Genomic DNA, 27,253 nt, shown 5'->3' with positions numbered 1-27,253 from the left:
CTGCAGCAAGAAAAGGCAGAGGAAAGGATGAGCAGAGTTTTCTCTTGCAGCCCTGTGATGACTCTGTGCTGCAGGCCTGTGGCCTGTGGAGCTCCCGGCCTGGGGAAGGAGAGCCTACAGTATCCAGGGGGAACATTGGCCTCTGCTCTGGACACTGCCCTGGGTTCCTACACACCCCAGTTCACAGTGCATCACTGATGCTAACAAGAAAACAGCTTCTCCTAATGCAACTTTGGGTGCAGACTATGTGGTTTTGTCTACCCAGGGCCATGTCAAGCAAGGATGGTGTTTTCACTAAAACCTATGCTGAGCCGTGCCCAGGTAACTCAGTTACTTAGAGTATTGTGCCGATACACCAAGGTTGTGGGTTTAATCTCTAGTCAGGGCACATATTAGAATCAACCAATGAATGCATCAACAACTGGAAAAACAAGGCAATATGTCTCTCTCAAATCAATTTAAAAAATTTAAAAAAAAATACGCCAAAACGGGCCTGTCCATCTTCAAAGGTCTTTAGATTTCCCAAGTGGCCACTGTGCCATTTTCTAGCCAAATGGTTGACATTTTTCACCATCTGTGGTGACATTTTCTTTGTTCAAGAACATTCTTTGGTATTGGACACAGGATCTCCAGCCTAGATAAATGCCAGCCAAATTGGCTACCCTGCCTCTGTCCCCACCTTGGCTCTGGGGTGACTGGGCAGGCCTGGGCACACCCACCTGGTCCTGCAGGAACAGCTGGTTGGCCACCTGCACAATCTGGTCCACATGGATAATGCCCCCAATGCTGTTCATCTCTGTGTCCGAAAGCAGCGTCAGCACCATGATGGCTTCTACTAGAAGCTGCCGGTACTCAGGCTGGGGCACTCGGTTCAGCACCGACTCAACGTGGACAGCAAACTTGATCTCCTGCGGAGTCATCTGCCAAAGGGACCCGCCAGGGGAGTCAGGAGTGAGCCAGGACAGACACAGCCTTCTCACCAATGCTAATCACAACACCCACTGGATTTGGACCTCAGCTCAAATGCTGCCTCCTTTTTGGTCACTGTCCTGATTCTGCCAGCAGGAACCCTCTGGAGCAGGAGCCTGAGGCTATGCTCTGGGAGGCAGCAGGCCTTGTTCTAGCTTGATTTACCTCGCCCACTGGACTCTTGAGTTCCTGGGGGCAGGGACTGTTTCTTATTTTTCATTCTTCTTCATCATTCTTGCGGCATATGGCATGGTGCTTTGGGCAGGGTAAAAACTAAAAAATCAGTTTTTAAAAGAATATACAGGGGAAAAGAAACCAAGGAAGATGGCTGCTCTCAGCAGAGAGGGGTCTGAGGGGGTTGCATGGGGGTCTCATGACTGTGGCACGCAGCTTTGCTCTTTTCTCTTAATAGGGTTTTATGGGGCAAATCTAAAGACCTCGATAGTCAGAAATGCTATTTCTGACAGGAAGGATAAAAGGTGATACTAGTAAATATGAGAAAGAAACTTTGCAAAATTTTAGGGTTGAGTAGCTAAAAAGATCAGATCTCCAAATGGCCCATCTATATATGTAAGAAGCTTGAAAGAAGCATCAGTGGTCAGAGTCCGTGAAATACAGTACTTGGTGGAAATGGTGGGAGGCCGGCGTTTGGGTTTTTCCTATAGTACCTCTTGCGTCGTTGAGGACGGGAGCACATAACCATCGATGGACAGACCATGGCACTGCAGGCAGAACACACACATCACATTTCAGTCAGATTCCAGAACATGATTGATAAGTGTGCACACACGTGTACACACATGCACATGTACACACAATTAAGTCACTCTGCCCTGGAAACCTGCATGAGGGCTGGAACACGCCAGGCTGTCATTTATTTTTAGAGAGCTGTTCTCACTGCCCACAGGCTGTGTTTTTGATGGAACAATTCTAGAGAACCAGCAGGCATGTTTCAGATCTCGCATGAACAACACCCCAGGAGCTGCAGGGTCCTCCGCTGTGGAAGCTCCGCATTTCACTTGGCAGAGAGACCCCCACTGGTGTCATATAAAGGGAGAGTTTCATGGCTCCTGCTGGTGAAGTGCTACTTCTGTGCCTTTGCAAAGCATCTATTTTTGAGATTTCTATAATAAGCAGCAATCACAAAAATCTCAAGCACATGCACAGACACGCACACGCACACCCATGTATATAAGTATCAAGCGCCGACTCGATACAAAATGCTGCTTTTTCATAATAAAAGTGTCTTGGCATTGAGCCAGTGGAAGTCCGGGTGGAAGCATGTGATGTCCCAGGAAGAGTGGGGAGATTTTCTAGGAATAATTTGTTTTAGTCTAATTGGCTGCCTTCTAAACCCTGTGTCCTGGCTGGCAGCAGCTGCCCACCCCTGTTCCTGGGGGGCCGACGACAGAGCGGGTGCAAACATTCGTGCCTCCTGAGAAGAGGCAGAGAATAGAGAACCAGAGGCCTTTGTGGGCTCTGAGGGCTCTGCTCCCATGTGGGGACCAGGAGCCCAGCTGCACCAGGACAGGGACTGCTCTAACCTCCCAATGCCCAACTCGATGAGGAAGGCCTCAGTCCCCCCACACAGGGAAGCCGAAGGTTCCCTAACGGTCCTGGGGCTCTGCCACAGAAATACTACAGTGAGCTTTGGGAAGGGGCTTGTTGCATGTGCTCGATTGGGATGACTTTTCTTTCCTCTCCTACTGTGAAATGAGCTAACAAAATTAGCTTATGAAAAAATCAGTCCTGCCCATTGTGAGAGGAAAGGTAGGCTCTAGTGCAACCCAGAGAAAGAAATGCTCTGGGGCTGATGTAGGAGGGGGACAGAATGTGAGTGCAGAGAGCAAAGGGGCGTGGCTCCCCCACGGACTCCCCCTTGGCCATAGGCATTTGGACTGGGCTCTCCTGTGTTTTGGTGAGTGCAGTGCAGTCTGTGCCTGTCCCCTTACATCTACTTCTGATGACCTCTGCTGAGATTTTCACTGCCCCAGGCAGCTGCGAAATGCAGCCCCATCTGGGGGTGAAAGGAATAGTAAGCGCTAAGGTGAGCAGGTCTGGGGTCCTTGGCTTCCATGTGGGGAAGCAGAGGCCCAGGGTGTGTAGAGCTTGTGCCTTTAGGACCTTCAAGCCCTTAGGACCTGACATGGTGCCCTGAGATGGGAAATGCTCAATCTTGTCACTGAACAGTGTGGATGCCGTGCCTGCCTAATCGTGCTGGGGGCTCAGGGATGGTGAGGTGCGAGGCTGTTGTGGGTCATCTATGTCATGGTGTTTTCACCCAAAGCCTTCCCTGCCTTCTCTGGTTCTTGTCTATCTTCTGACCTTTCTATGTTCCTGATATGTCAAAAGCAGTCCCATACAACGTGAGCTGTCACCTTACGTAACTTGCTGTGGTTCCCATGAGCAGTTTTCAACCAGGGGTGGCTTGCTGTCCAGGGGGGCACTTGGCAATGTCCAGAGACATTTTTGGTTGTCACAACTGGGGGAGGGGGTGCTATTAGCATCTACTGGGTGGAGGCCAGGGATGTTGCTTAATAGTCCACAATGCAGAGAACAGACCCCACAAAAATCAATTTCCCTGGCTCCAAATGTCAGTGCAACCGAGGTGGAGAAACCCTGCTTTAGGCTGTGAGCTACACAAGGTCAGGTGCTATGTGTTCACTTATTCTGCAGCCACATGCTGCTTGATGATACCGGTACGTGCCACCATGCCTCACTATAGGAGTAAGGGGGGTCAGTTCATTTCCCTGGGAGTGTGTGTCCCCCAGCCCCAAGGCCTATGGAATTCAGCACAGCAGGAAGCTCACCTTCTGAAGGATCTTCCACACCTTCTGGTAGAATCCCACAGGGACCCTGTTGATGGCCCCATCCAGCCTTCTCCTGCGCAGCCACTGGCCCTGCCGCTCCCCCCAGCCAATGTGATGCCCACCAGAGTCTGACGACGATGTGCCAGTGGGCGAGGACGGGGTGCTGGACTTCTGCAAGAGAGACAGTGCGTGGCCTTTAGAAGCCTCATGGCTGGCTCTGCAGGACAGCTCAGTGAACTAGTGAAAACACCAGATCACCACTTTCCCAGAGGGTAATGTGGTTTCCTTGATTGAAGCCTGACCAGTTCTTGAAGCTGGATTAACTCTTTCATGCACAAGTTTGGTTACCGAACTTCTGTGGTGCATTGTGCCTGGCCCCATGAGGTAGCGCAGCAGCACAGACCTCAGTCTGGTGGGGAGGCCAAGCAGGTGACAGCACAGACTCTGGGGTCAGCTGCGAATCCTGGCTCAGCACTAACTGCATCAATCCCTGACCCTGACACTGGCTCCAGGACGAGACCTCATCTGCACAGTGGGGACACAGTCAGACTGTCTGGCAGCACTCACTGAATGAAGATACAGAAAACCCCAAGAGCATGCGTGGCTGGTGCTAAGTGCTCATGGGGTTAGTTGTCACTGCCAAGGCCTTCTGGCATTGCCACACTAGAGAGACACTAGGCCCTTGGAGCAGGTGAGTCCCCTAGAGGCACTGCAGCCCAGGGAGACAATTGTCAAAGTGCCACTTTACTTCTGCAGTGCAACAGAGAACACAACACATAACACGGGGTGGGGGTGGGGTGGGCAGGGGAGGGTCGGGAGCCAAAACCAAAAATAAAAGGCTGGGGATCCCCATTTAGTAGTGAGGACCTCAGAGAGTATGGTATGGGCACTTGTCCCTTTCAATCTGCTCTCTACGTGGCCTGTTCTCAGCATGAGGTGTTATCGTAATTTGGGGCAATGGCTGCCTCTGAGCCAGGAACACATGCTCTGCTGAAGCAGAGGGACAGAGCATCATCTCCTGCCCACCTCCTTGCCCGAGGCTGGACTTATTCTGGCCTCCATGACAGATGTGCTGGGGTAAGGCCAGCAGTCCTGCTCTGACCTCAGCAAGCCTGCGCATGACAGCAGAGGCGGCTCTGTGAGGCTCCCACCAGGAGCCTGGAGACCAGGACTGAATTAGGCGACCCCCCACAGTAGCAGCAGATGGGGGGAGGCCATGCTGTGCTCCCTCTCTGCAGCAAGGCTCTGGGCCTGCTTCTTCCCATGGATGGACTCTCAGCACATGGTCTCCAGGTTAGAAAGGGGTAACCTTCATCCTGACATATTATCTGGACTACCTGGCACTTTCACTTCTCAGTGCACAACATTAAATTTGAAGGTTTGAAAATGAAATGTAGCCCTGGCTGATGTGGCTCAGTGGATTGAGTGCCGGCCTGAGAGCCAAGGGGTCGTTGGTTCAATTCCCAGTCAGGGCACATGCCTGGGTTGCAGGCCAGGTCCCCAGTAGGGGGCGCATGGGAGGTGGCCACACACTGGTGTTTCTGTCCCTCTCTTTCTCCTTCCCTTCCCCTTTGTCTATAAATAAATAACATCTTTTAAAAAAATGAAATGCAAATGTTTAGTGTGCTACCAGGGCAGGAAGTAGGAGTGTCCTCTATGGAGTCATTTTGACTTTATCAAATCTTATTTTGAAAAGCCTGTTTGCTGGGTTATTCCACTGGGCTCATTACTGCCATTTAAATACGGCAACAATTAGATACAAATAAAAGTAATTACAGCAGTACTCATCAATGACTCAGCTGGTTTCCTCCTTCCCATTTCAGGAGGAAGATTCAGACTCGCTTCAGCAATTCCAATACTTCCTAGGCCTGCACTTTATCTGAGGCCTCATACCAGGCAGGGGCATTATGAGTACACAGAGCTAATGAGCACATGGGAGCAATGGTTCACCACTGCGGCTCCACAGAAAGGCTGGAAAAGTTCCAAAACCTCGTGGACAAACAAAGCTAAGTTTAAGAACTTTTCAGCTTCCTTTGTGCACTCTCCTAATACTGACAGTCAAATGAAAACACTTAAACCTGTTCAAATCTTCAGGAGTTAGGGATGAAGTGGGAGTATGAGAAGGGCAACAAAAGGATCAAGACACCACAAACAAGGAGGCGGCGGTGGGGATAACAATCAGCACGCATGGTTTACCATAGACTTGGAGGAATGTGAACTGCTGGACACAGCCTGGCTCACAGAAAAGAGCTACAAGACAAAGAGAGTCCATTCAGTGGTGTGCAGTGATACCAAAGGGCACAAGTGGAGAGGAGGCGCACAGAACAGCATGGAAAACACCCGCAGAAAGAAGGTACAGAGGGAGCAGGTGGACAGAAGTGCTCATTCGGCAACCAGGCAAACAGCCCCAGAGGCCGGGTGGGGAGGGGAGCTCTAGGGCTCTGTGCGGTGAACTTGGGAAACGCTCTTTCTCTCAGTATGAAATAGCGCCACATTCTAGTCAAATGTAGAGGGTTCCTCATCAAGTTAGGACCGAATTTATTTTCCAAAATCACAGTCATTAAATACTAATCTTTTATGTTAAGAGTTCTGAAAATCTATAAGCAACAAAATACCCATAACCAGCATTTAACATCTTGTACCTACTGGCATTCAGTAGATATCTGTTAAATGTACGAATAAGATCAGGCTGATGACCTTTGGCAGAATAAGTATTTCCTCATCTAAAAATCCAGAATGTACCCTCAACAGTGCCTGTCACACACATGTGCACCCATGCATAGTGTTCTTGAAAAAGTTAATAGAAATTTAAAATACCATGGCATCTATTACATTTTAGAGAAAATGTTTCCTTGATGGAAGAGGCCAAATACAAAACTTGTACTTTACTAACTGAGTCTAAAACCATCAAAGAAGAAAGGTGGTCATTTTGTCCCCATAATATGCAAGGATGACATTAAATGGAGACAGAAGGAACCACCCATATTCCCTGGAAGGCGCCATGGGGATGTGAGTAACCAGAGGGACAGTGCCACCGAGTGGCTGGCAAAGGAACATATTTGGAAAGTTTGTTCTTGCAAAGAGGATAAATTTGAGAGCACAGGTGTTTTGCCCTGGGACAACACAGAGAGGCTGCATATCATTATATGATTCTTCTACACTCTCTCAGTCATGGAGACATAAATCATTAGGAACATGACTCCAATTTTCTGGAGGAAGCATGGCACAGGGTGACATAAAAGAATGGTAGCCTTACATTGTTTCCTTCCAGGGTTAAATCCACCCCCTCCCAAGGCAATCTGGGGATAGGAATAGCAGTATTCTTTCTACTGATATAATCAATGACTACAGTTTACTTTTTCTTATTTATTTCCCTTCTTGTTTTAAACAGAAACTCCTGCCAAGGCAAAGCCTGGGACTATCTCTTTCACAAAGTACCCTACAAAACCAAATTTAATAAATGGGTTTTGTTTAAACATCTGGGACAAGGACATTTCTCCTGCTTTCAAGTCCAGCACTCTGCCTGTCCCCAGGGCTGCTTGCCACAGCTGTGGAGTCACCTCCACCCAAGCCTGTTTGATGGGCAGAACTGTTCTTCACACATTCAGACTCTCCATATTCACACCCTCGCTTTTGACATTCAAGCCAGAAAGAACATGAAGCACACACAGTAAAGGGCAAAATAAGACAAAGATGTTTCACCTGTGCATCGGCACTAAATCGCCTAGTCATCTGAAAGTAAAAATACATCAGGAAATAAATAAGCCAGTTTTGAATCAAGGATGCCCTGCTACTTCTATATTTCCATTACCCTCTGGACAACCCAGGGAAGCATTGGTCCGAGTGCAGGGTGTGACCCATTAGTGCCTCCTGGACTCAGTCTAGTGCGTCATCATTTGAAATACAGAAGAATATCTGAGCACATTTCTCACTGAAAATCATGGCCAGAAGGAAAAGATTTCGTATTGCACATCATGGTCAAGCCCTAGCACAGTACCAGCACATTAGGACTGAAAAGCTATTAACTTGTAGTCCTGTGGGTTCAGTTCAGAAGGGATTTATTGTGAAATAAAGGTGAACAGTGAAAAGAGACACCTGTGGCTAGTGGAAAACACAGGTATCATGAGCATTCATACTATTGCTAGATTTCTCTGGTTATTTCATTTGAAGGACACATTTCATGGAGAGATGATGCAGTTAGTTTTTGCATGACTATTTTTTAAGTGGCTGTGGCCCACTCAAGAGAGGAGTTCTCAGCAACAGAGGCAAACATGGGGAAGGCGTTTCCTGGAATGTTCACACAACATGTTAAGGTTAAGGATGATCATATGGGAGTGGCTCTGGGATATCTGGGTATGGTGTGTGTTCAGATCCCAAGACATCCTCTATCAGGAATGGGCCACACCCTGCATGCCCTGGGTTTCTATCACTTTTTAGGTGAGCCCAGGTAGGAAAACCACTTCTCTCCTGGCACCATCAGCACTGAGACCTCTTCTTACCTGTTTCATCTCACTTCTCAGCCTGTTAATGCCACTCCTCTCAGTTTTGGTGACTCCAGTATGTCCCACCTCGTGGATGGAGATGGCAGGGCTGGATGTAGAGGAATGGATAGGTCGCACTGGAGGGGAAACACATGTGGTTCTTAGGAACTAAATCGTATTCACTGTAATGAATATGTGTGATGTGCTTATTTTTATCCATCTCTTTCCCCCACTTGAGTATAAATTCCATTAGAGGAGGCCTCATATACACTGTTCAGTGCTGTTTCCAGCACCTGGAACCATAGCTGCTACACAGCTCAATATGTGTTTGAGCGAATAAATGAGAATGAACGTCTCTAAAGCAGCATGCAGAAAACACTTGGAGGTCATAAAACCCTTTCATGAATTGGTTGTTTTAAAAAAATAACTTCTTTACTTCTCCTCTCCAAAAGCACACCTTCCTTGTAGAAAACAGACTACTCAGTTTGTTCTATTCCTGGGAAAACAAGCCAACTGAGGGTTAGAGGCAGAGAAGTCATGCCAGCCTGAGGGTCAGTGCCTTGCTGCCATCACAGAAGGGGCAGAGAAGCCTCCATCATCTCACTCCCAACCTGCTACAGCAGCCTTGGACTCACACCTGTCTGCGGCCCTGTCCCCCACTACCTGGTTCTCCACACTGTGGTCACAGTGATCACTTTAAAAGGCAAAGTGTGATCATGTCACTGCCCACTCAGAACCCTTCTGGGCTTAGCTCTGTCTTCAGGATAAGGCCCAGTGAGTCCTCCCAATGGCGCACAAAGCCCTAAGGACTTGAGCCTCACCTGCCCCTCTTAGCTCTCCACTCCAGACCAGCCACAAGATGCTGGGCATTTGCATATGTTGCTCCCTTCTGCCCTGCCTGTTCCGCACTGCCTGGCATATCTCCTTCTGTAGGACCAGTTCAAAGGTTACTTCCTCAGGCAGCATTCCCTGCATGTCCCAGCTACCCAACAAACTCATCACTGAAGCCATGCAGTGGAGGACACTGCCCAGGGAGTAGAGACAAATAAGGAGCAAGGGGGCACTGACATTTAAAGGACAGGAGAGAGGGAGGAACCCAGGAAAAAAAAAAACAGTGATTAGCTGGAGAGGAAGGAGGGATACCCGGAAAGAAGCCAAAAGGGTCTGGGAGGCTACAGTGGGGCCTGTATGAGGTAAACACTAGCTAGAAATATTTATCTCAGACATCTCAGGATTTAATCAAAATGCTATGACTATTTCCATGTCCTAATTTATAAAAATTGAACAATTACAAAGGACAATTAAGAAATGATGTTATATGTCAAAAGTCAGGGCGTCTTCTGGCTTTGCTTACAATTACACATGGTTAAGGCTTTCAAGTGACATTACTATGCTCCTAGTTTTGTAAGCATCTATAGCTTTACATCTAATAACAAAATTTTAGTAATTATCTGTATCAAAGCATGTATATTATTTTGATGAGCAGAACACATTAAATATTTATCTTGTGTATTTATATTACAACAATTGAGCATTTGGAAGAATTGAAAATTACTTTTTTAAAAAAATCTTATTCCGAGGATATGTTTATTGGTTTTTTTAGAGAAAGAAGGAAGAAGAGAGCTAGAGATGTGAAACAGAAACATCGAACAGTTCCTTCTGTATGTACCCTGACTGTGGATCGAACCCACAACCTAGGTATGTGCTCTGACAGGGAACTGAACCTGCAACCTTCTGGTGTATGGGACAATGTTCCAATTAACTGAGTTGCCTGGCCAGGGCTGAAAATTACTTTTGGAAAAGATCTCAAACACTGTTCCTTCAGGAAAGGAGAAAAGTCATCAAAACCGATCTGATGGCATGATGCCCTATTTGTTAGCTGGCTGGCACACAGTCTGGGGAAAAATACGAAGTACCCAATGTCCTTCTTCTTAAATGAAAAGAATGACAGCCCACACTGCATTTCTTTGGCTTGATGAAATAAATTCACAAATGTGTCTGCAAATCATTTTGCTTTATCATGAGGAAGAGAAGTGATAATTGCTTCAATTATAATTAGAGAGCATTTGAGAACAGAATTCCACCAGGACTTGGGTGATTTTATTTCCTAGCACTGCACACAGGGTTCCGGTACAGAAAAAACCAAGCAGGCCTGTCTGGGAAGATGCAAACTCACTCAGCAAGAAGGTGTTGTGAGGTTGTAGAGGGCTGCTTTCCTGGCCACATAAAGGGGGCTGGGGTCTGGTTGAGGACACTTCTGTCCAAACCAAATGTGGGCACTCAGGTATTCAGAAAAGACAGTCCTTTCATCCTAACACCCTGGTTACCTTACCCTTCCTAACACCCGTGCACAGTGACAGTACCTGGACCTGGCAGGAGGAAGGTGGCAGGCCAGGGTGCAGAGGTGTGCACACCATGCCCATGTGGGACCACAGCTCATCCAGCAAACCTACAAGGGATCACAAAGCCCGACAAGTAGGAACCTTGCACCTGGGACTCTATCCATCTCAGTAAAGTAGGAACCTTACCTTCATACATCATGCCCCAAAGTGCAATTACTGATGTCGATCTGTACATAAATGAAGCAATTGCAGGTGATGCTGGATGCATCTATCAGGCCCTCTCTGCTTCCCTCTGCACAGAGGTAAAATGAGCATTTACTTACTGCTTCTTTCAACGCCAAATTCCTTTCCACTTAGAATATGGTGCAGGAGATTTTTCATATCGAAAGGGCTGAGGTTCATTAAACTTTCAGAAGCTTCTTCTCCTAAAAACAAATGTCTCGTAAGTGTCCTAGACACAGGGCTGTTGGCAGGTGAAGGTGGAGTCAGGAGGGCCTTGGGGGTGGTGACAAAGAATGGTGTGGCAGGTCTCCCTGCTTCAGGGCTGAAATATATTGATCATTGATGATTCTAAAAGCTACCATTTATGTTGTGTATTTTCTTAACTCTCAAACACATATTTTCTACATTATAATGATCTCGACATTGGGATGTGCCTTGCAGTTGATTCACATATTTCAGTTGGCAGAATTTCTCGGCAGCAGAGGTATTATTAAGTGGGGGATGATCTTATTGCAAGGAGCTACAGTAAGGAACTTAGGTGTCAGGAGCAGGGCAGAAGAGTTTAATCCCTCATTTCCCCTGACCTATGAAATTCAACACCCTGTGCTGGGTGGCTTGGTGGAAATTACATCTAAACTAGAGAACCAGGTGAAGCAGGAGCATGCATAAAGGCACAGAAGCCCAGGTTCCAGAGTACTTGGGCAGGGCTCTCTGGGGCTGACCTGCAAGAGCCTCCCAAGGGCCCACCCAGGCTTTGCACCTGAACAGTTCAGGCTCCGCGCCAGCTCTGTGGCCATCACCTGAATGATGAGTCCAATCCTGAGCCTCAGCATCTCCGCGAAGAGGCTGGGCTGCGCCCTGACGTACATGGCCAAGTAGACCACAATTTCCTGATGCAGACACACATGGAGACAGCGTTTCAGAGACCATGTGGTGGTGAAGGCCCCTGCAGCCTGGAGAAGGCCGCAGCCCTGCCTCTCCCCAGCTAGCTTACCTGTGTGAGGACGGCGATACTGATGTCCTGCCCACTGGCTTCGTAGATGAGTTTTGTGAGCTCCTCCGGAGGTAGAGGCCTAGGAATGAGTATCAGGACACAAACACCATGAAAGATACCTGAGCGGTATCTCCTCTTCCTCCATGGAAGATCCTCATGTTCCTGCTGGAAGTTCCCAAGTGACAGTGAAAGACCCTCTTCCTGAACAATAGATGGCACTGTTTTCCCCATGGCCCCCACAAGCCTGAGGGCCCCAGGCTGAAGACTTACGCAGAGATGATCTTCTCCCGAGGCTCTGGTGGCAGGCCCACTGTCAGCTGTGTTTGGTGTGACAGCAGGTCTGTGCAGGCCTACTCATTTAGTGGAAAGGGTGAGGGGGAGGGGGAGAGGGAGAGGGAGAGAAAGGCGGAGAGGGAGGGAGGGAGAGGGGAAGATAGAGGGAGAGGGGAACAGTGGAAAATGAGCAAAGCCAAAGGGGAAGGGTACTGTCAATAAGATCATAAATTTACCTTTACAAACTTCATGACCCTTGTTGCCATTTATTTGAAAAAAAAATCATTCACAGACCCCAGACTGAGCAACCCAGGCACAGCTGCATCCCTGTAATCTTCATGTTCCCAATATGTGGCCCCAGGCTTGGCTCTGCAGAGCCCGTCAGTGGGTATTTAATGCCCACCCACTGTAGCCAACACATCGGATTCCGTGATATGTCACAACGGGGATGGATTGTCTTGAGTCCTAAGATACCAATGTTAAGGGTTAATAACTATATTATAGTCTGAAATTGTCAGTTTCCCCATTACTCCCATATAACAAATCCTATCCCCTTACCGTAACACTGCACTTTAGTGTCCTAGAAAGCAGCTCTGGATTTTGCAGAGCCATGGAGTTAAAAATATTAATGATGATTATACTGTGGTTGTACAGAAATAAAAGAGTTCTGTTTAGGGGGGTGGCAGGCCACAGAGCATTTTTGTTTTATTTCTTGTTAAACCTTTTTCTGCAGCTAAGAAGGAGCAAAAGTAACCAATTTCAGTTTCATTTCCTCTGCTCACCTTCTAAGAACAGTGGGAGGTCAGGAGAGGAAGGCCCACTCCACCTCTATATTAAATAACTGGTTTCCTTTACAAACAAGACATGCTTGCCTTCAGCTTTCATAATAGGAAGAGTGCATGGGGCTAGAAAGGACAGAGGGACAGCCAGAACAGTGGCTCTGACCTCGGCCAGGACCTCCACTTTCTTCCTGAGCAGGCCAGAGATGTAGCGAATCAAACCCCACTCCTGGTTCAGGCCTGCTTTCCCATAGAGCTCGCTGAGGAGGTTTTGAACTGTGACCCCATGCTGTCCGGAGAGATTTGTGTCCCAGCTGGGGCCCCTGTTGAGAGATAGAAAACCCCAGAAATGTGGCCAGAATGGCAGGCTGGCAGGCTGGATTCTCTTGCAGCAGAGCTCATGTGGCGGCGGAAAGGAGAGTGAATCACTGCACACCCTGCCAAGTGCGCGCGGCGGCCCTCCCACTGCCTCCGAATCTCAGGATTGGATTGAGTCTTATCAAAGCATGCCTTCTGTCCATTTGACACAGAAGCCTAACATCAGGAAATGGCGAGATCCAGGCCTCACTCAGCCTCCTCATCCTGAGAGACCAGTGTTAGTAGGCAGAAAAGGGATGGAAGTTTGTTTGTAGTGATCCTGGGTAATTTGAGTGATAGAGTCATGACCCAGCTTGTTGGAAGGCCAAGAACACTAGGACAGAATCAAGGGGACCGGGGAAAGCTTGGCCTAGTAAAGACCAGAAACTTACTTTATTACATACAGAATGTACAGAATGTCTGCTTGGTCCTGCAGGTTCAAACAGTCTTTCAGCTGCTCAACCAGCTTCTTACAGTCCACATCACCATGATCATCTCTGGGCCATTGGAAGTCACCTTCGTGGACCTGGCCATACAAAAGCCAAAAAGCAGAGGAGAAGAGCTCAGCATGCGAACTTTGAGATGGGGAAGTTACACACCAACCGGGTCTTGGAACTCTGTCACTGTGTTCCAGGATTTCAGTGAATCTTTTGTAGCTTTTTGTTTATATGCTTTACTATTTTTGATCAGTGAATCACTGTGTCAGTCAGTTTGCAAGAGACTGGACTGACAGGTTAAAATGTGTATGAATTTTATTTATACCAAGGTCAAAAACAGCAAAACTAACCCCTGATCTTAGAATCTATGCTAGCAGTTACCTTTGGAGTGGAGGGATAGAAGCAACCTGGAGGGGCACAAAGGCTAGATGGTCATTTACCCACGTCTACTGGCTTGGTGATAATTCATTGAACTGTATACTTACATTCTATATACTTTTCTATATATGTTACACTTCAATAAAAATATTTTTAAAACAAAAACAAACATAAAAAGTATGTGAATTTTAACAGCCTAAAATTGACGTTAGGTTAAAATATTCTCCAACAGACACTGAATCTTTGTATTCATGTGGGATAAAATCAAGGCAGATTTCTGGATAAATGAAAAATTATGGGAACCAGTGGGGAACACCCTGAGATTTATTTTCCTGAGGAATCTTTTCTGGTTTTGTACCCTACTCTGCAAGCAGCTGGGCCTTGGCTGGCTGGAACAGACAGGACAGGGCTAGGTAGTCAGCTAGCTTATTTCCTCCAGCGTGACACAGATTCTGATGAGTGGGTAAAAAGTCAGTAGCCTTTTTCTACATGCAATACATAAAGGTTTGCATCAAATTCAGTGTACATACTGACACAAAGCAAATTCTAGACAACTGAGTGGGTTCACATGGAAACCCAAAACTTCTAATCCTAAAAGTCCTGGATATCAAGAAATATGCTCTTTCTTTTGAGTTCAACCATGTGAAAGACTTCTTGGGGCTAAACCAGCATCAAAGAATATTACACTTGTTAAAAAAAAAAAGCAACTCTAAATATTTTACCTGTTTTAGGAGTGGCTGAGGAGAATCAACAAGATTCAGTGATTTACGGTGAGCACTTAGAACTTCAGTTGGCAAAGTCATGGGAACAACTGGAAAGCGAAAGAATAAAGAGAATTCTTTTGAGGAGCAGGAAGGATAAACTATTTCTTTTAAGAGGTACCGTGGTTACTTCTTATTCGATACAAACTGACTAAAGGAATGATTACTTATTGAGTTTAATTAACTTTAAGAAGTTAATTAATCACAATTTAATTTATCACATAGCCACATCATGTGCTGGAAGCACATGAGCAGGACACGGATCTTGCTTTAGGGAGTAAAATCTGATTTTTCCTTCCTGAAATGCAGGGGAAAATTACATAGCATCTTCGGACTGGAGTGAGCCTCAGAAATGATTGAGCCCAACCTTTTTTTCTTTCAGATGAGGAAACTTAGAATCAGAGATGGTGGATCATTTTTCCAAAGTCACTGGCCTTCTCAAAATCAAGGTGTCTGGGCTTCCTGTCCAGTATGCATTTCACTTTGCCACTGCCGGACGTCAGGGCTTCTGATTTTTAGCCACCTTTTCATATTTTTCTTAAATATATTTTATTGATTATGCTATTACAGTTGTCCCATTTCCCCCGTTTATTCCCCTCTACTCTGCACACCCCTTCCCACCCACATTCCCCCCGTTTTAGTTCATGTCCATGGGTCATACATATAAGTTCTTTGGCTTCTCCATTTTCCATACTATTCTTACCCTCCCCTGCCTATTTTGCATCTACCATTTAAGCTTCTTATTCCCTGTACCTTCCCTCCTCCCCCACCCACTCCACGCTGATAACTCTCCACGTGATCTCCATTTCTGTGATTCTGCTCTTGTTCTAGTTGTTTGCTTAGTTTGTTTTTGGTTTTGTTGTTAACGACTGTGGGTTTGTTGTCATTTTACTCTTCATAGTTTTGATCCTCTTCTTCTTCTTAGATAAGTGCCTTTAACATTTCATATAGTAAGGGCTTGATGATGATGAACTCCTTTAACTGGACCTTATCTGGGAAGCACCTTATCTGCCCTTCCACTCTAAATGATAGCTTTGCTGGACAGAGTAATCTTGGATGTAGGTCCTTGCCTTTCATGACTTGGAATACTTCTTGCCAGCCCCTTCTTGCCTGCAAGGTTTCTTTGGAGAAATCAACTGACAATCTTATGGGCCCTCGTTTGTAGGTAACTGTCTCCGTTCCTCTTGCTGCTTCTAAGATTCTCTCCTTCTCTTTCATCTTGGCTAATGTAATTATGATGTACCTTGGTGTGTTCCTCCTTGGGTCCAACTTCTTTGGGACTCTCTGAGCTTCCTGGACTTCCTGGAAGTCTATTTCCTTTGCCAGATGAGGGAAGTTCTCCATTATTTGTTCAAATAAGTTTTCAATTTTTTGTTCTTCCTTTTCTCCTTCTGGCACCCCTATAATTCGGATGTTGGAACGTTTCAAGATATCCTGGAGGTTCCTAAGCCTCTCCTCATTTTTCCGAATTCTTGTTTCTTCATGCTTTCCTGGTTGGATGTTTCTTTCTTCCTTCTGGTCCACACTGTTGATTTGAGTCCCAGTTTCCTTCCCTTCACTATTGGTTCCCTGCACATTTTCCTTTATTTCACTTAACATAGCCTTCATTTCTTCCTCTAATTTGTGACCAATTTCAACCAATTCTGTGAGCATCCTGATTACCAGTGTTTTGAACTGTGCATCTGATAGGTTGGCTATTTCTTTGTTGCTTGGTTGTATTTTTTCTGGAGCTTTCATCTGTTCTTTCATTTGGGCCTTTTTTTTTTTTGTCTTGGCATGCCTCTTACGTAGTAAGGGGTGGAGCTTTAGGTGTTCACCAGGGCGGGGCAACCCATGTTGCTGTGTGCTGTATGTGGGGGAGGGGTCCAAGAGGGAAAAATGCTGCTTGTTCTGCTCTGTGATGGTTTTCAGTCACTTTCCCCACTTCCCACAAGCAAATTGGGCCCTTCTGGTGCTGATTCCTAGGTGGGTGGGCTTGTGTATGTTCTAGGACACTGTGGGTCTCTCCAATGAACTCTCCTGTGAGGCTGAGAGTTTCTCCCACTGCCACCTCAACCCCCACAGGTGTTTTCAGTCAGAGGTTTGAGGCTTTATTTCCCCATGCTGGAACCCTGGGTTGTGGGATGTTTCTTGCTCCCCAGTTGTTCCTCCTGGTTTATCTGCACGTGGATGTGGGACCACCCCATTTGCCAGCCTACACCTTGCCGGGTCCTCCAGCCACTGCCTTGCTGTGAGTCCTCTGCCCGGCTGCCTGTCTCTGCCCCTCCTCCCTGTCTGGATGAATGTTTCTTTAACTCCTTGGTTGTCGGACTTCCATACAGTTTGATTTTCTGTCAGTTCTGGTTGGTTTTTGTTTTTAAATTTGTTGTTGTCCTTCTTTTGGTTGTGTGAGGAAGCACAGTGTGTCTACCTATGCCTCCCTCTTGGCTGGAAGTCCCCTGATGTTATTATCAATATTTATCCATTAAGCCATCTGTGGCTTCTAGGCTATATCATATCATCTTGGGAAAACAGTTAAGTTTTCAAGGTACAGGTAAGGCATATTTAAAAGGCATTTATAGACCTCCAGGTAACACTACTGAATTAAACATACATTGTAATTTTACTTCCTTTTAAACCCCAACTAACACTACATAGAAAAATGTTTTTAAAAAATACAAATCCTCAAGAATAGGGAAAAACAGGAAAGAAGGTAATAGTAACAACATTTTGGAACTGAGAAAGCTAATGGATGAAAGATAACTAATTTAGCCGGCACAAGGCAACCAAACCCCAAGTCTGTAGTGGGGGAAAACTGAGAACCAGTCAGATTTACATCAACAGAATCCTCAGAAGTCTCAGGAACTTGCTGCACTATGTAGTACCTGTGGAACTGGGGAGGTTCAGGGAGGTGGTCCCTGAGTAAGGAAGACTGGGGAATTGCTCTGCGAGAAGCAGTAAGCTCCCTAGATTCCTTCCTCAGCTCCACACAGCCTGGCAACTGCCTTGGTCCCCTGACAGAAGAATAGAGGGTGTTTTTGAGCAGGATAAAGGGGGGGGGAATGTCAGGAGTGGGGGCTGATCGGCATGTCTCAAGGCCTGGGAATATTCCTTAGGGGGAATAAGGACCAGACCCTTACCTGTCAAAGAAGAGACTAGAGTACCTCTTGGAAATCTGCTTAGTTTACATCCATAAACCCAACAGGCCCTACCTACATGCTTTGAGATTCCTATGCATGAGCAGATAACCAAGGAACACCCTGCATTGAAGGAAAGACTCTAATGTGGAAGACAGAAACAAAAACAAACTGGAAAATTGACTTGGGGGAAAATGGAAACCATTTAGGGAGAAGAAAATGTAAAAAAACAAAACAAAACCCTGCCATTAACATTCCTAGAGTAACAAGAAATTATATTGTATGCATAAAACAAAAACGAATGTAATTCAGGAAACAAAGACGTAAAACATGATAGCAAAAGCGAGAAAACTAAACTGAGGGGGTGGAACAAAAAGTTGAAGCAATCGCTCTCAGAACAGAAAAAGACAAAGAAATTGAAGACAGATGAGAAACAATAAACAGTTCTCTGGGAGGTCAACACTGAAATCATGGAGTACCAGAAAGAAAGGACAGAGAAAATGTAGGGAAGGAAATTATTCAGAAAACCTTCAGAGGCCTGAAAAATGTAAATTTCCGGATTGAAAAGGCCCATGAGTACCCAACACTGTGGAGGAAAATACACCTAGATCAAGGCACATCACTGACATTTCAGAATCTGGGAGTAGAGAAGATCCTAAAAATTTTCAAAGAGAAAAACAGTTGACAGTTTGAAGGATCAAAAAATCATAATGGATTTAGGCTTCTTGGAACACTGATATAAGAAGACAATCAAACAATGCTTTCAAAATTCTGAAGAAAAATTTCTTTTCAATTGAGAATTCTGTATTTAGCCAAACCCTCAAATGGACATAGAGTATGTATGGATATTTTCAGACTTGCAAAGTCTCAACAATTTTACTCACCATGCACTGTTTCTCGGGAAACTACTGGGTGTCCCCCACCAAAATAAGAGAGTAAGCTAAGAAAGGAAAAGTTGAGACACAGAAAACAGGAGAGCCAACACAGGGGACAAGGACACTTCAAAGAACTCTCTCTAGGAAGAAAGTAAAGGGAGATCCCAGGATAAAATCTATGTCCTGGACACGGAGGACAACCAGGCCAAAGGGGCAGTGAACTTCAGAAACAAACAAGTTGAGGGTTGTCATCACCATACTCTCTTAATTGTATCATTTTTTTTAACTTACTGAAACTATTCTAGAATATGCTCTACCAAAGGAATAAATTGAGAAAGGGGAACATGCCAGATTCAAGAACCAGGGAACCCAGCTAAAGAGATAAGCAAAGGAGATGCGAAGGATTACGGTAAAGAGAAGTCCCAGGCATGCAACAGGCCTAGAGCTCAATCAGCCAGACAGAAGGAGACTCATGAATTCTAAGAAAAGTCGTGAAACTGGTAAATTCCTGGATATGGTTGACCTGGTGGAAATTTGTACTGAGAGGCCATTGGAAGGTGTAAAAACGAAGCAAGGCAGATTGAAAGAGAGGGCAACTATTAGCTTTAGAAAAAAAAGTAAAAAGATTTGCATATATACAATAATATAAAGAGTACTGATTTTTTATTTATTTTTATAGAGAAGGAAAGGGAGGGAGAAAGAGAGGGAAAGAGAAATATGTATATGCGAGAGAAACATTGATGAGCAAGAGAAACTTCGACCAGTTGCCTCGCACATACCCCCAGCCAGGGACCTGGCCCAGAACCCAAGCATGTGTCCTGACTGGGAATCAAACCAGAGATCTTTCAGTTTGCAGGGCAATGCCCAACCCACTGAGCTACACCAGGCAGTGTTAGAGTGAGTACTGATTTAAGTAAGCTTTAATACAACTACATTGGCAGGTTAGGGGAAGCAAGGCAGAGGAGTGGTGATTTAAGACACCTAAATCCTCACCCCAAGAGAAAAAGTTACAGATACTGAATAAAGTCAATGCAGCAAAAGCCAGCAGTATACCCATATTATTTTAGAATTATTTTAGAAATATGGAGATATGTGAATGGCAGAAGAAACAATTAACAGTTGAAAGTGGTTGCCTCTAAGAAGGATGGGGGGCAGTGAGGAGGGGAGGGTTGAGGCAGGAAACATCTGCATTTTATCTTTTCAGATTCTTTGACTTTTAAATTATGCTCAAGCATTACTTTGATTTTAAACAAGTTATTTTAACAGGCAGAAAACAGTTAATGACATACATGGAATTTCCAAACCCTTTGCTTTCGCCATCACAGAAAGTATATCCCGAGTGGAGTGGATGGCACTGAAAACATGGCTGTCTTCTGAAGTCTTCTTACGAAGAGGGGGCAGATAGCACTTCAAGGATGTGCTTTGCAGGAGGTGGTTGATATACTGGTCAAGTTCGTCCTGGCTTTCTGTAATTGGACAGGCAAGCAAAAGAGCCAATGAAAACAAGCTGCAGAAATATTCAAAAGGCATAACAGTGATTTTGTGTAGCATGCAGCATTGAGTAAATTTAGTGGAAGACAACATTTTGATATAGATATTTCCACCCCCCCAGCAGAATAAAGAGATTTACATAAATACTGTGTGTGTTTCTAAAGTTACTGTTTGGAAAAACTTCATCCTAGGAAAAGAAAATACAGGTCAAGATAGTGCTTATAGCACAACATCCAAACATGAACTGAATATGTTAAGAGAACCTGAGGGCCAGTGGCTGACATTTGATCTTTTTGTTTTAATTTATCATGAGTGAGCTAAGCATTATGGAACCCCCAGCCCAAGTAGTAGCCAAAAGTAAAAATCAGGTCACTTTAACCCTGAATCCTATTCAGTCTGAGAAATATTATATACATAGGATTTCAGCGAAACCATATCCACCCAAACCTAGATAATTCTACCACTCTTTTGAAAATTCAAGCCCAGTGTTTCCATCTTCAGAATATGTTTTGTGAAAAGTCCTCATTCCTGAAACTCTTTGTCCCTCTAGGTTTAAAAAAGCCCCACTTTTTCAGTCCAGATTTTTAAGTGGCATTTTATTCATTTTAATGCCTGCAAGTTTCCAAAGCCTTTTTTATGTTAATTACAAGTCATTTTTGGTGCTTGCGTGTTACTGCAATTTTACCACAATGTTAAGGGTTGAATTTATCCAATGAACTGCCTGCTAAGGCATTCCTAGCTATACCTTGATTGTAGGTGTCTTCCAAATAGCCTCCCAAATCTGAATCACTATTAGGACTGAACCTCCCGTCGCTGGCATCATCATCAAATAATTTCTCATCACAGTCTGGATCCAGGAAGGTCAGATATGTGTAGAAAGAGGTGGTGAGAAATTCCGCAAGGCTCCCCAATTTTACTCTGCCAAGGAGACACTATATTAGAGATACAGCTGCATGTGGACAAACTTCCACAAATGAAATCATGGAAAGACTTTTCAACAACCAGGTGGAACTTCTGCTAGTCTCAATAAATACGTCACTCTGCAGTAGTCGGCCAAGAAATTAAAACGAAAATTCAAAAGCAAGTATTAAGTGGAAGCACACAGCATATTAACAGCCAAAATGAATCATGCTAGTTTCTAACTCCCTAACCCAACACAAATAGAAATTTACTTTACCTAACCAGCCAAAGTTTTACAAAACATGTGGAGTGAACCACTTCTAACCAGAACCATCCTTTAGGACAGGGGTGTCAAACTCATTTTCTCCAGGGGCCATATCAGCCTCACGGTTGCCTACAAAGGGCCAAATGTGATTTCAACTCCTTAACAGTTAAGGAGCAGTTACATTTATACAGTCCTAAAATTATGTCGGCTCTTGGAAGGCAACTGTGAGGCTGGTGTGGCCCCCCGTGAAAATGAGTTTGACATCCCTGCTTTAGAAGGTTTTTGCCCTAAAATGACTGGACCAGAACAAAACCATAAGCAATGATTCTCTGGTTGCACTTGTGCCATTGTTTGAGTCCCTGGCATGCAACAGGGTCACACAGGCACAAGTGGGCATGTCTCAGAGCCCAAGTTCCCTGTAGAAGGTTAAGTCATGGGTAGGCCATTCCCAGACCACAGCAGATGCTCAGAGTGACCCTAGTATATCACCAGGTTAGGAAAACTTCCACTGAAAACTGGGAACTGCATTTGGCAGTTTGGGGTCCCACTGCAAAGGCAGCAGCGTCTGAGATCTGCAGGTCTACCTACCCCCAGGTTCGGGGAGTAGTGGCATGTCCACCCTACAGAAAGAAAGCCTGCTCTGTGTGCTTTTTAAAATGTTAGATCTGGAGAGAGAAAACAGTAAGATGCTTGGGAGCTACCCGCATCAGATAATGACTTAGTTGGAAAGGCTGAGAGAACCGTTTAAAGGGTAAATTAAAGCGGAGGATGCAAATGTATTCATAGGTGCTTGAGCTTCAATGGGCAAATGGACTACATCATAAACATGGCCTGAGGGCAAGAAAAGCCTTCCCTTCGTAAAGTAGTAACTTCCCCCCCCTCCCCTACAGACCTGGGGTCAATTCTAGTGATGGTTTTGCTCTGACGTTAGGAACAGGGGAGGGTGAGGTGGAGCCAGGAAAAAAGACAATGGAAAGTTCCCCTCTAATGATGTTGAAAGGAGTCAGGTCAAAGGTGAAAGGCAGCAATTTGCTAGCAAGCTACTCCAGTTGGGTCCCAGCAGTAGAGATCGCCATCTAGAGTTCAGCTTTTTAAAGATCCTCAGACATAAAGGAAAAGGCAAAATGAGATTCAATTGTAACTATGAAAAACTTAGTAGGAAAGGCAGCCAGTGGAGCCTAGGCATCCCTGTTTCATCCCACGGTTCTCTGAATCATGCTCTATACTCTATACTCTAGAAATTGCCATACTCTATAAACAGGAGGCCCTCCTGATTCCTGTAAGCCCCCAGCCAGCTCCAGATGGGGTTAGAGCCTGGTTTCTGGATTCACACAGAACTTCTGCATCTATTTGTCTTGTGCCTTGGCTCTTGAGGCAACAGCTCCTTCTCCGTAAAGTGGGAATACAGCTCACATGACAAAGTGAAGACTAAATGTGGCAATGCATACAAAGCCACAAAGAATACACTGCAAATGCTCAATTAATGGCAGACAGTGTTCTTTTGACAATGATTATATTTCAATTAAAGAGTTTATTCTGAAAAACAGTTAATAACAGGCATATGGGATTTTCTCATGATTATGATGCTGTACACTGGGTGGTAACTTATCCAAACTGGAGATAAAATGTATGAATGTGGGTGCCAACTGCAGGTATGGCACTAGTGCTGGAAACGTAGATGGCAAAATGCTGGGGACAGTGTCATTGACACTCCTGAGAGAGGCCAGGAGAAGCTCGAAGTGAGGGTCACTTCAAGTCCACAGCAGAACTTGCAGTGAGCTCTGTGAGCTGAGTGCCAACCATAGCACTTAGAATACAGTGGCTCAGCCCCGAAGACATCAGGCTATGTGAAATGAGCCAGTCACAAAAAGACAATGCTGGATGAGTCCACTTAGATGAGATACTGAAAGCAGAATGGTGTCTCTCAGGCTCTGAGGGCAGGAGGAAATGGAGGGCTGTTTCAGGGGTACAGAGTTTCAGCTTTGCGAGATGAAAACAGTGGTAGCACAACAATGTGAATGTCCTTAATATCACTGAACTGTGTACTTTAAAAGTGTTAGACAGTAAATTTTATGTTATGTGCATTTTATCACAATTTTAAAAAAATCACTGTGGCAGCAGAGTCCCTAGTGTGGGAAGATGTGACAAGAAGGGCTGAGTTTGAGGCCCAAACACTTTTAGCAACTGGCATTCTATCGGGGACCAAATGGAAGCCTCCCCGAGCCCAGGAAAGGCCATAGCTCACTAGTGGCTAGCTTTACAGTGAGGTTCTCCTGGGCCCCTCCTGGCATATCCCAGGGAGTTGAGAGAGATCGGGGCACGGATGCTACAGAGAAAACTTCTGCCTTGTGACAGTTACAGAGTACAAAACCAGGAGAAGTATTCCTGGGCGGTGAGCCCCCTATTACTCAAGATGCTTAGCCATGATACCTGGGAGCGTCTGTCATACCGTAGGCCTGCAAAGGAATGGGTATCATTCTACTGAGAATGAGGGGGACAATGGTCTAGGCAGGCCCATCAGGTAGTCTGTTGTGAGGGTCACTAAGAAATTTGTAAAGTTCTGTGAATTATTCTTGAGGTGATAGCACACTCAAGTCAATTCAAGGAGCATTTATTGAGCACCTGCTAGCTGTTGAGGCACTGGGTGTTTTCTTCCATGCCTTTTACTAAGAACAGACTTAGCATTCCTTCCATGCATTCCAGGAATGCCACTTCAGAGAAACTGATATGTTTACCTCTCTATGCCCTAGGCCTCCCGGCGCCTGCAAAAGCTCTACAGTCACCCACAGAATGCTGCTTTAGAGATGATTCCAGTTTCACCGGATTAAGTAAGTTTTAATTTCCTTCTTACTCTAAAGTGCCATGCTTCTATGTTCAGCAATTGACATGAAAAATGGGAGAAGGGCAGCAAAATACTTTAAGAAACATCAATGTTACTTTTATTGTTTTAAAAAACCATAAATTACCTAGCTCCTCCAAAATATCCATCCTCTAGTTTTCTAATTGTAGAAAGAACTGCAGGATGAATGTCTGAGCCATCATTGACTAAGGGGGAAAAAAAAAAAAAGATGAATTAGTTTACTTAATCTAGGGATACTTTTTTTGGTGGGGAGAAGGGGCATGTACTGAAATTAGGTTGTTTTAATTAGGAAATTTTAATTAGGTTGTTTTCATCAACATAACCTAATTAAAATACATATGTTATAGAAGATTCCAGAGCTATGAAACTGAACTGCTGAGAAACCCCTTCAATACTGAGCTCTGCCAATGGGAACCATTTTAAACATTGTAAGAAGGGCCCAAACCAACAGTGGGATATGGATCAAGCAAATCAAGTCCGTGCAGTTACTGAGCATGGTATGGGTGATTGGGAAGGTGAGTGTGGGTCTGCCCGTCATCCGCCAGCAGGTGCACAGGTAGGCCAGCTCGATCCTCAGCATCTCCACAATCATCTCGTTGTCCAGGGCCAGGTAGAAGTGATGCTGGTCAGTGAACTGCAAGTCAGAAAAGGCCAACTAAGAGGCTGTCCTTCATTTCCCTCGACATAACCCCAGCTGTCATTTATAGAAGCACTAATCCTTGTGCTATGTTTCCAGAGAAGCAGCTCAGTCCTGACCGTAATCTACCCATCATGGGGCTCTCCCCGCAATAAGATAAATGGATCTGTCACCTGACCAGGAGCCATGGAAGGGAAAGGTGTATGGCTAGATCTATTTATAGCTCCTCAGATGAGGATTTAAGCACCTGGCTCAATGCTGCTGTCTCCAAAAGGAAATCAATAGCTCCTTAATTCCTACTCCTCCAGGGCTGCTGGGCTCAGAGATGCTTTCCAAGTGAAGGCACTGAGAGCAGGTGAGATGTGGAGACTGATCAATGGCCTGGTTAATGTGAACTAAGGGCACTGTAGCCTGATACTGATGAAAAGCAAATCATTCTTCTGGCCCCTGGACTAGTCCATGCTCTGGCCTAAAATTTGTTGTGAAAGGAAATAACTCACAAGATTTAAGTGAGCAGGGTGGGTTAGTGTAAAAAAGAGCAACTTGGGGCTACTGACCCATGACTGACTGTGTGCCTAGGTAGTGGTGGGGAGGGGGCTAGGTCCCACATTGACAAAGCGATACCATAGTTGGTCTTTCTAGCTGCCCAAATGGATGAAAAATGTTTGGGTTCCACGGGACTAGTTTCCTTTGGAAACAAAAACTCTGCAGGAAAGTTCCATAATCAGTATATTCAGGATCCCATCAAGGGGGTTAGGGCCTGAAAATCAGACTGGCTATGTATTACACAGAGGGTCTGATGACAATTTAAGCAAGGGTGAGGGACTCTTGTGTTTAGGGACGTAAGGACTATGGATCAAGTGACATGTTACTAGCAATTTTGTAAAGCAATGTGAATTTCACTGCTACTCATGACTGGAAGTGATAACATATTCAATTCAATGTGAGCCACATTAACTGAGCACCTACTATGAGTAAAGAATTGTACTAGGTAGTGGGTGTCATCTTATATGTCTCTATTTGAACACATGGATGCACGTTCTGCCACATTCAAAGTGGCTCACAAGCCAGAAAAGAGAGCTTAGTGAAAAGATGCTTGCTGGTTTGCTACTGGTCTGCTCTTCTCACCTGAGGTGTAAAAGTAAATATTTGGTTCCTAATCACATATAGTTTAGATGTTCCAAGGACACCAATGGGCCGATATGGTCGCCCACTCAATTTCATATTTTTATTTCGTCCTATTTGAAAAAAAAGAGAATTTGGTGTTAAGAGTCAACACAGTAACATCTAATCCAACTGATTTCAGCTAAGACTGAACTTATTTTTATGTTAAACAACCCACTGTGGGATTTATTTTTTCTAACACCACTGTCTTTCTTTAAATGGGACAAAGATAAATTAAAAACAAACCCACCCCCCTTTTCATGCATGTATACAAACAGCACCTGGTTCAACTTCTCTGGAATAAAACTATTAAAAGGACTTTATTAGTGTTTGCTTTTAATTTACTAAACAAAAAAGTCACATTTTAGGAAAAGTAAAGAAAAGCCCCTCCTATTTTATTTTTTAAAAAGATTTTGTTTATTTATTTTTAGAGAGAGGGGAAGGCAGGGAGAAAGAGAGGGAGAAAAACATTGACGTGCAAGGGAAACACTGATCTGGTACAGGTCCCGTCTGGGAACCAGACCTGCGACTTAGACATGTGCCCTGACTGGGAATCAAACCAGCCACCTTTCACTCTGTGGGACAATGCCCGACAGCCAACCAACTGAGCCACGCTGGTCAGGGCTACCCCCTCCTATCTTAATGAGTAAATGAGCAGTTTCTGAGACTAGAGATGAAAATTAGAAACATTATCAAGACACAAATGACTATTCCAATAGTGAATGTTCAAAGGTGGCTGCAGATTGTACAACAGATGTGGCGAATCTCATGGCCAACCTGTGATGACATCTACTGAACCAGCATGAGGAGAGCATGCTTGTTTCCCCATTCCTCTTCATATAGAAGTGGTCAAACCACTGGTTTTAGTGCTTTGCCCAGTTCTTTAGAATTTATATGTATCATAGTCTCCCCCAGATCCAAAATCCAGAACAAGATGCCTCCTGGCCAAAAATGCCATATTTCCCCAAACCTACCAAGCTTGGCATATATGTGACTGAGGATCCGGCCTGGTTGGACTCGGATTGGGTGAATGTCAGCAATACTCTGGACATCTATCCCATGCTTCCTCAGCAAGTCTTTAATGTGGTTGTTTTCTGCCAGAACAGTAACTGTGAAGAAGAGCATACAATGTGCATTCCTTT

General features: G+C 45.0%; 1 protein-coding gene across 6 annotated transcripts in view; it reads right to left on the bottom strand.

Annotated features, from left to right (window-relative positions):
* PHKA2 (phosphorylase kinase regulatory subunit alpha 2) overlaps positions 1 to 27,253 on the bottom strand; it is a 64,120-nt gene that overhangs the window by 5,501 nt on the left and 31,366 nt on the right. For 3 of the 6 annotated variants that reach the window (XM_024569791.3, XM_024569794.3, XM_045203289.2), the window contains 19 exons: positions 27,086 to 27,220; positions 26,076 to 26,185; positions 24,800 to 24,944; positions 24,417 to 24,495; positions 21,031 to 21,203; positions 20,084 to 20,260; positions 14,765 to 14,853; positions 13,620 to 13,753; positions 13,037 to 13,193; positions 12,089 to 12,168; positions 11,819 to 11,897; positions 11,585 to 11,714; positions 10,926 to 11,027; positions 8,279 to 8,397; positions 7,482 to 7,511; positions 5,976 to 6,029; positions 3,780 to 3,950; positions 1,638 to 1,691; positions 720 to 920 (listed from right to left, as the gene is read on the bottom strand). In XM_024569791.3, coding sequence (XP_024425559.2) covers positions 720 to 920; positions 1,638 to 1,691; positions 3,780 to 3,950; positions 5,976 to 6,029; positions 7,482 to 7,511; positions 8,279 to 8,397; positions 10,926 to 11,027; positions 11,585 to 11,714; positions 11,819 to 11,897; positions 12,089 to 12,168; positions 13,037 to 13,193; positions 13,620 to 13,753; positions 14,765 to 14,853; positions 20,084 to 20,260; positions 21,031 to 21,203; positions 24,417 to 24,495; positions 24,800 to 24,944; positions 26,076 to 26,185; positions 27,086 to 27,220 — 2,219 coding nt within the window. Of the gene's footprint in view, positions 1 to 719; positions 921 to 1,637; positions 1,692 to 3,779; positions 3,951 to 5,975; positions 6,030 to 7,481; positions 7,512 to 8,278; positions 8,398 to 10,925; positions 11,028 to 11,584; positions 11,715 to 11,818; positions 11,898 to 12,088; positions 12,169 to 13,036; positions 13,194 to 13,619; positions 13,754 to 14,764; positions 14,854 to 20,083; positions 20,261 to 21,030; positions 21,204 to 24,416; positions 24,496 to 24,799; positions 24,945 to 26,075; positions 26,186 to 27,085; positions 27,221 to 27,253 lie in introns of those variants that run through there. The other 3 variants (XM_024569792.3, XM_024569793.3, XM_053917645.1) reach the window with 3 other exon arrangements.

Source organism: Desmodus rotundus, chromosome X, assembly GCF_022682495.2.
Source record: "Desmodus rotundus isolate HL8 chromosome X, HLdesRot8A.1, whole genome shotgun sequence".
NCBI lineage: Eukaryota > Metazoa > Chordata > Mammalia > Chiroptera > Phyllostomidae > Desmodus > Desmodus rotundus.
Note: the sequence above shows the minus strand (reverse complement) of the source record. Positions and strands in the feature narration are given on the sequence as shown.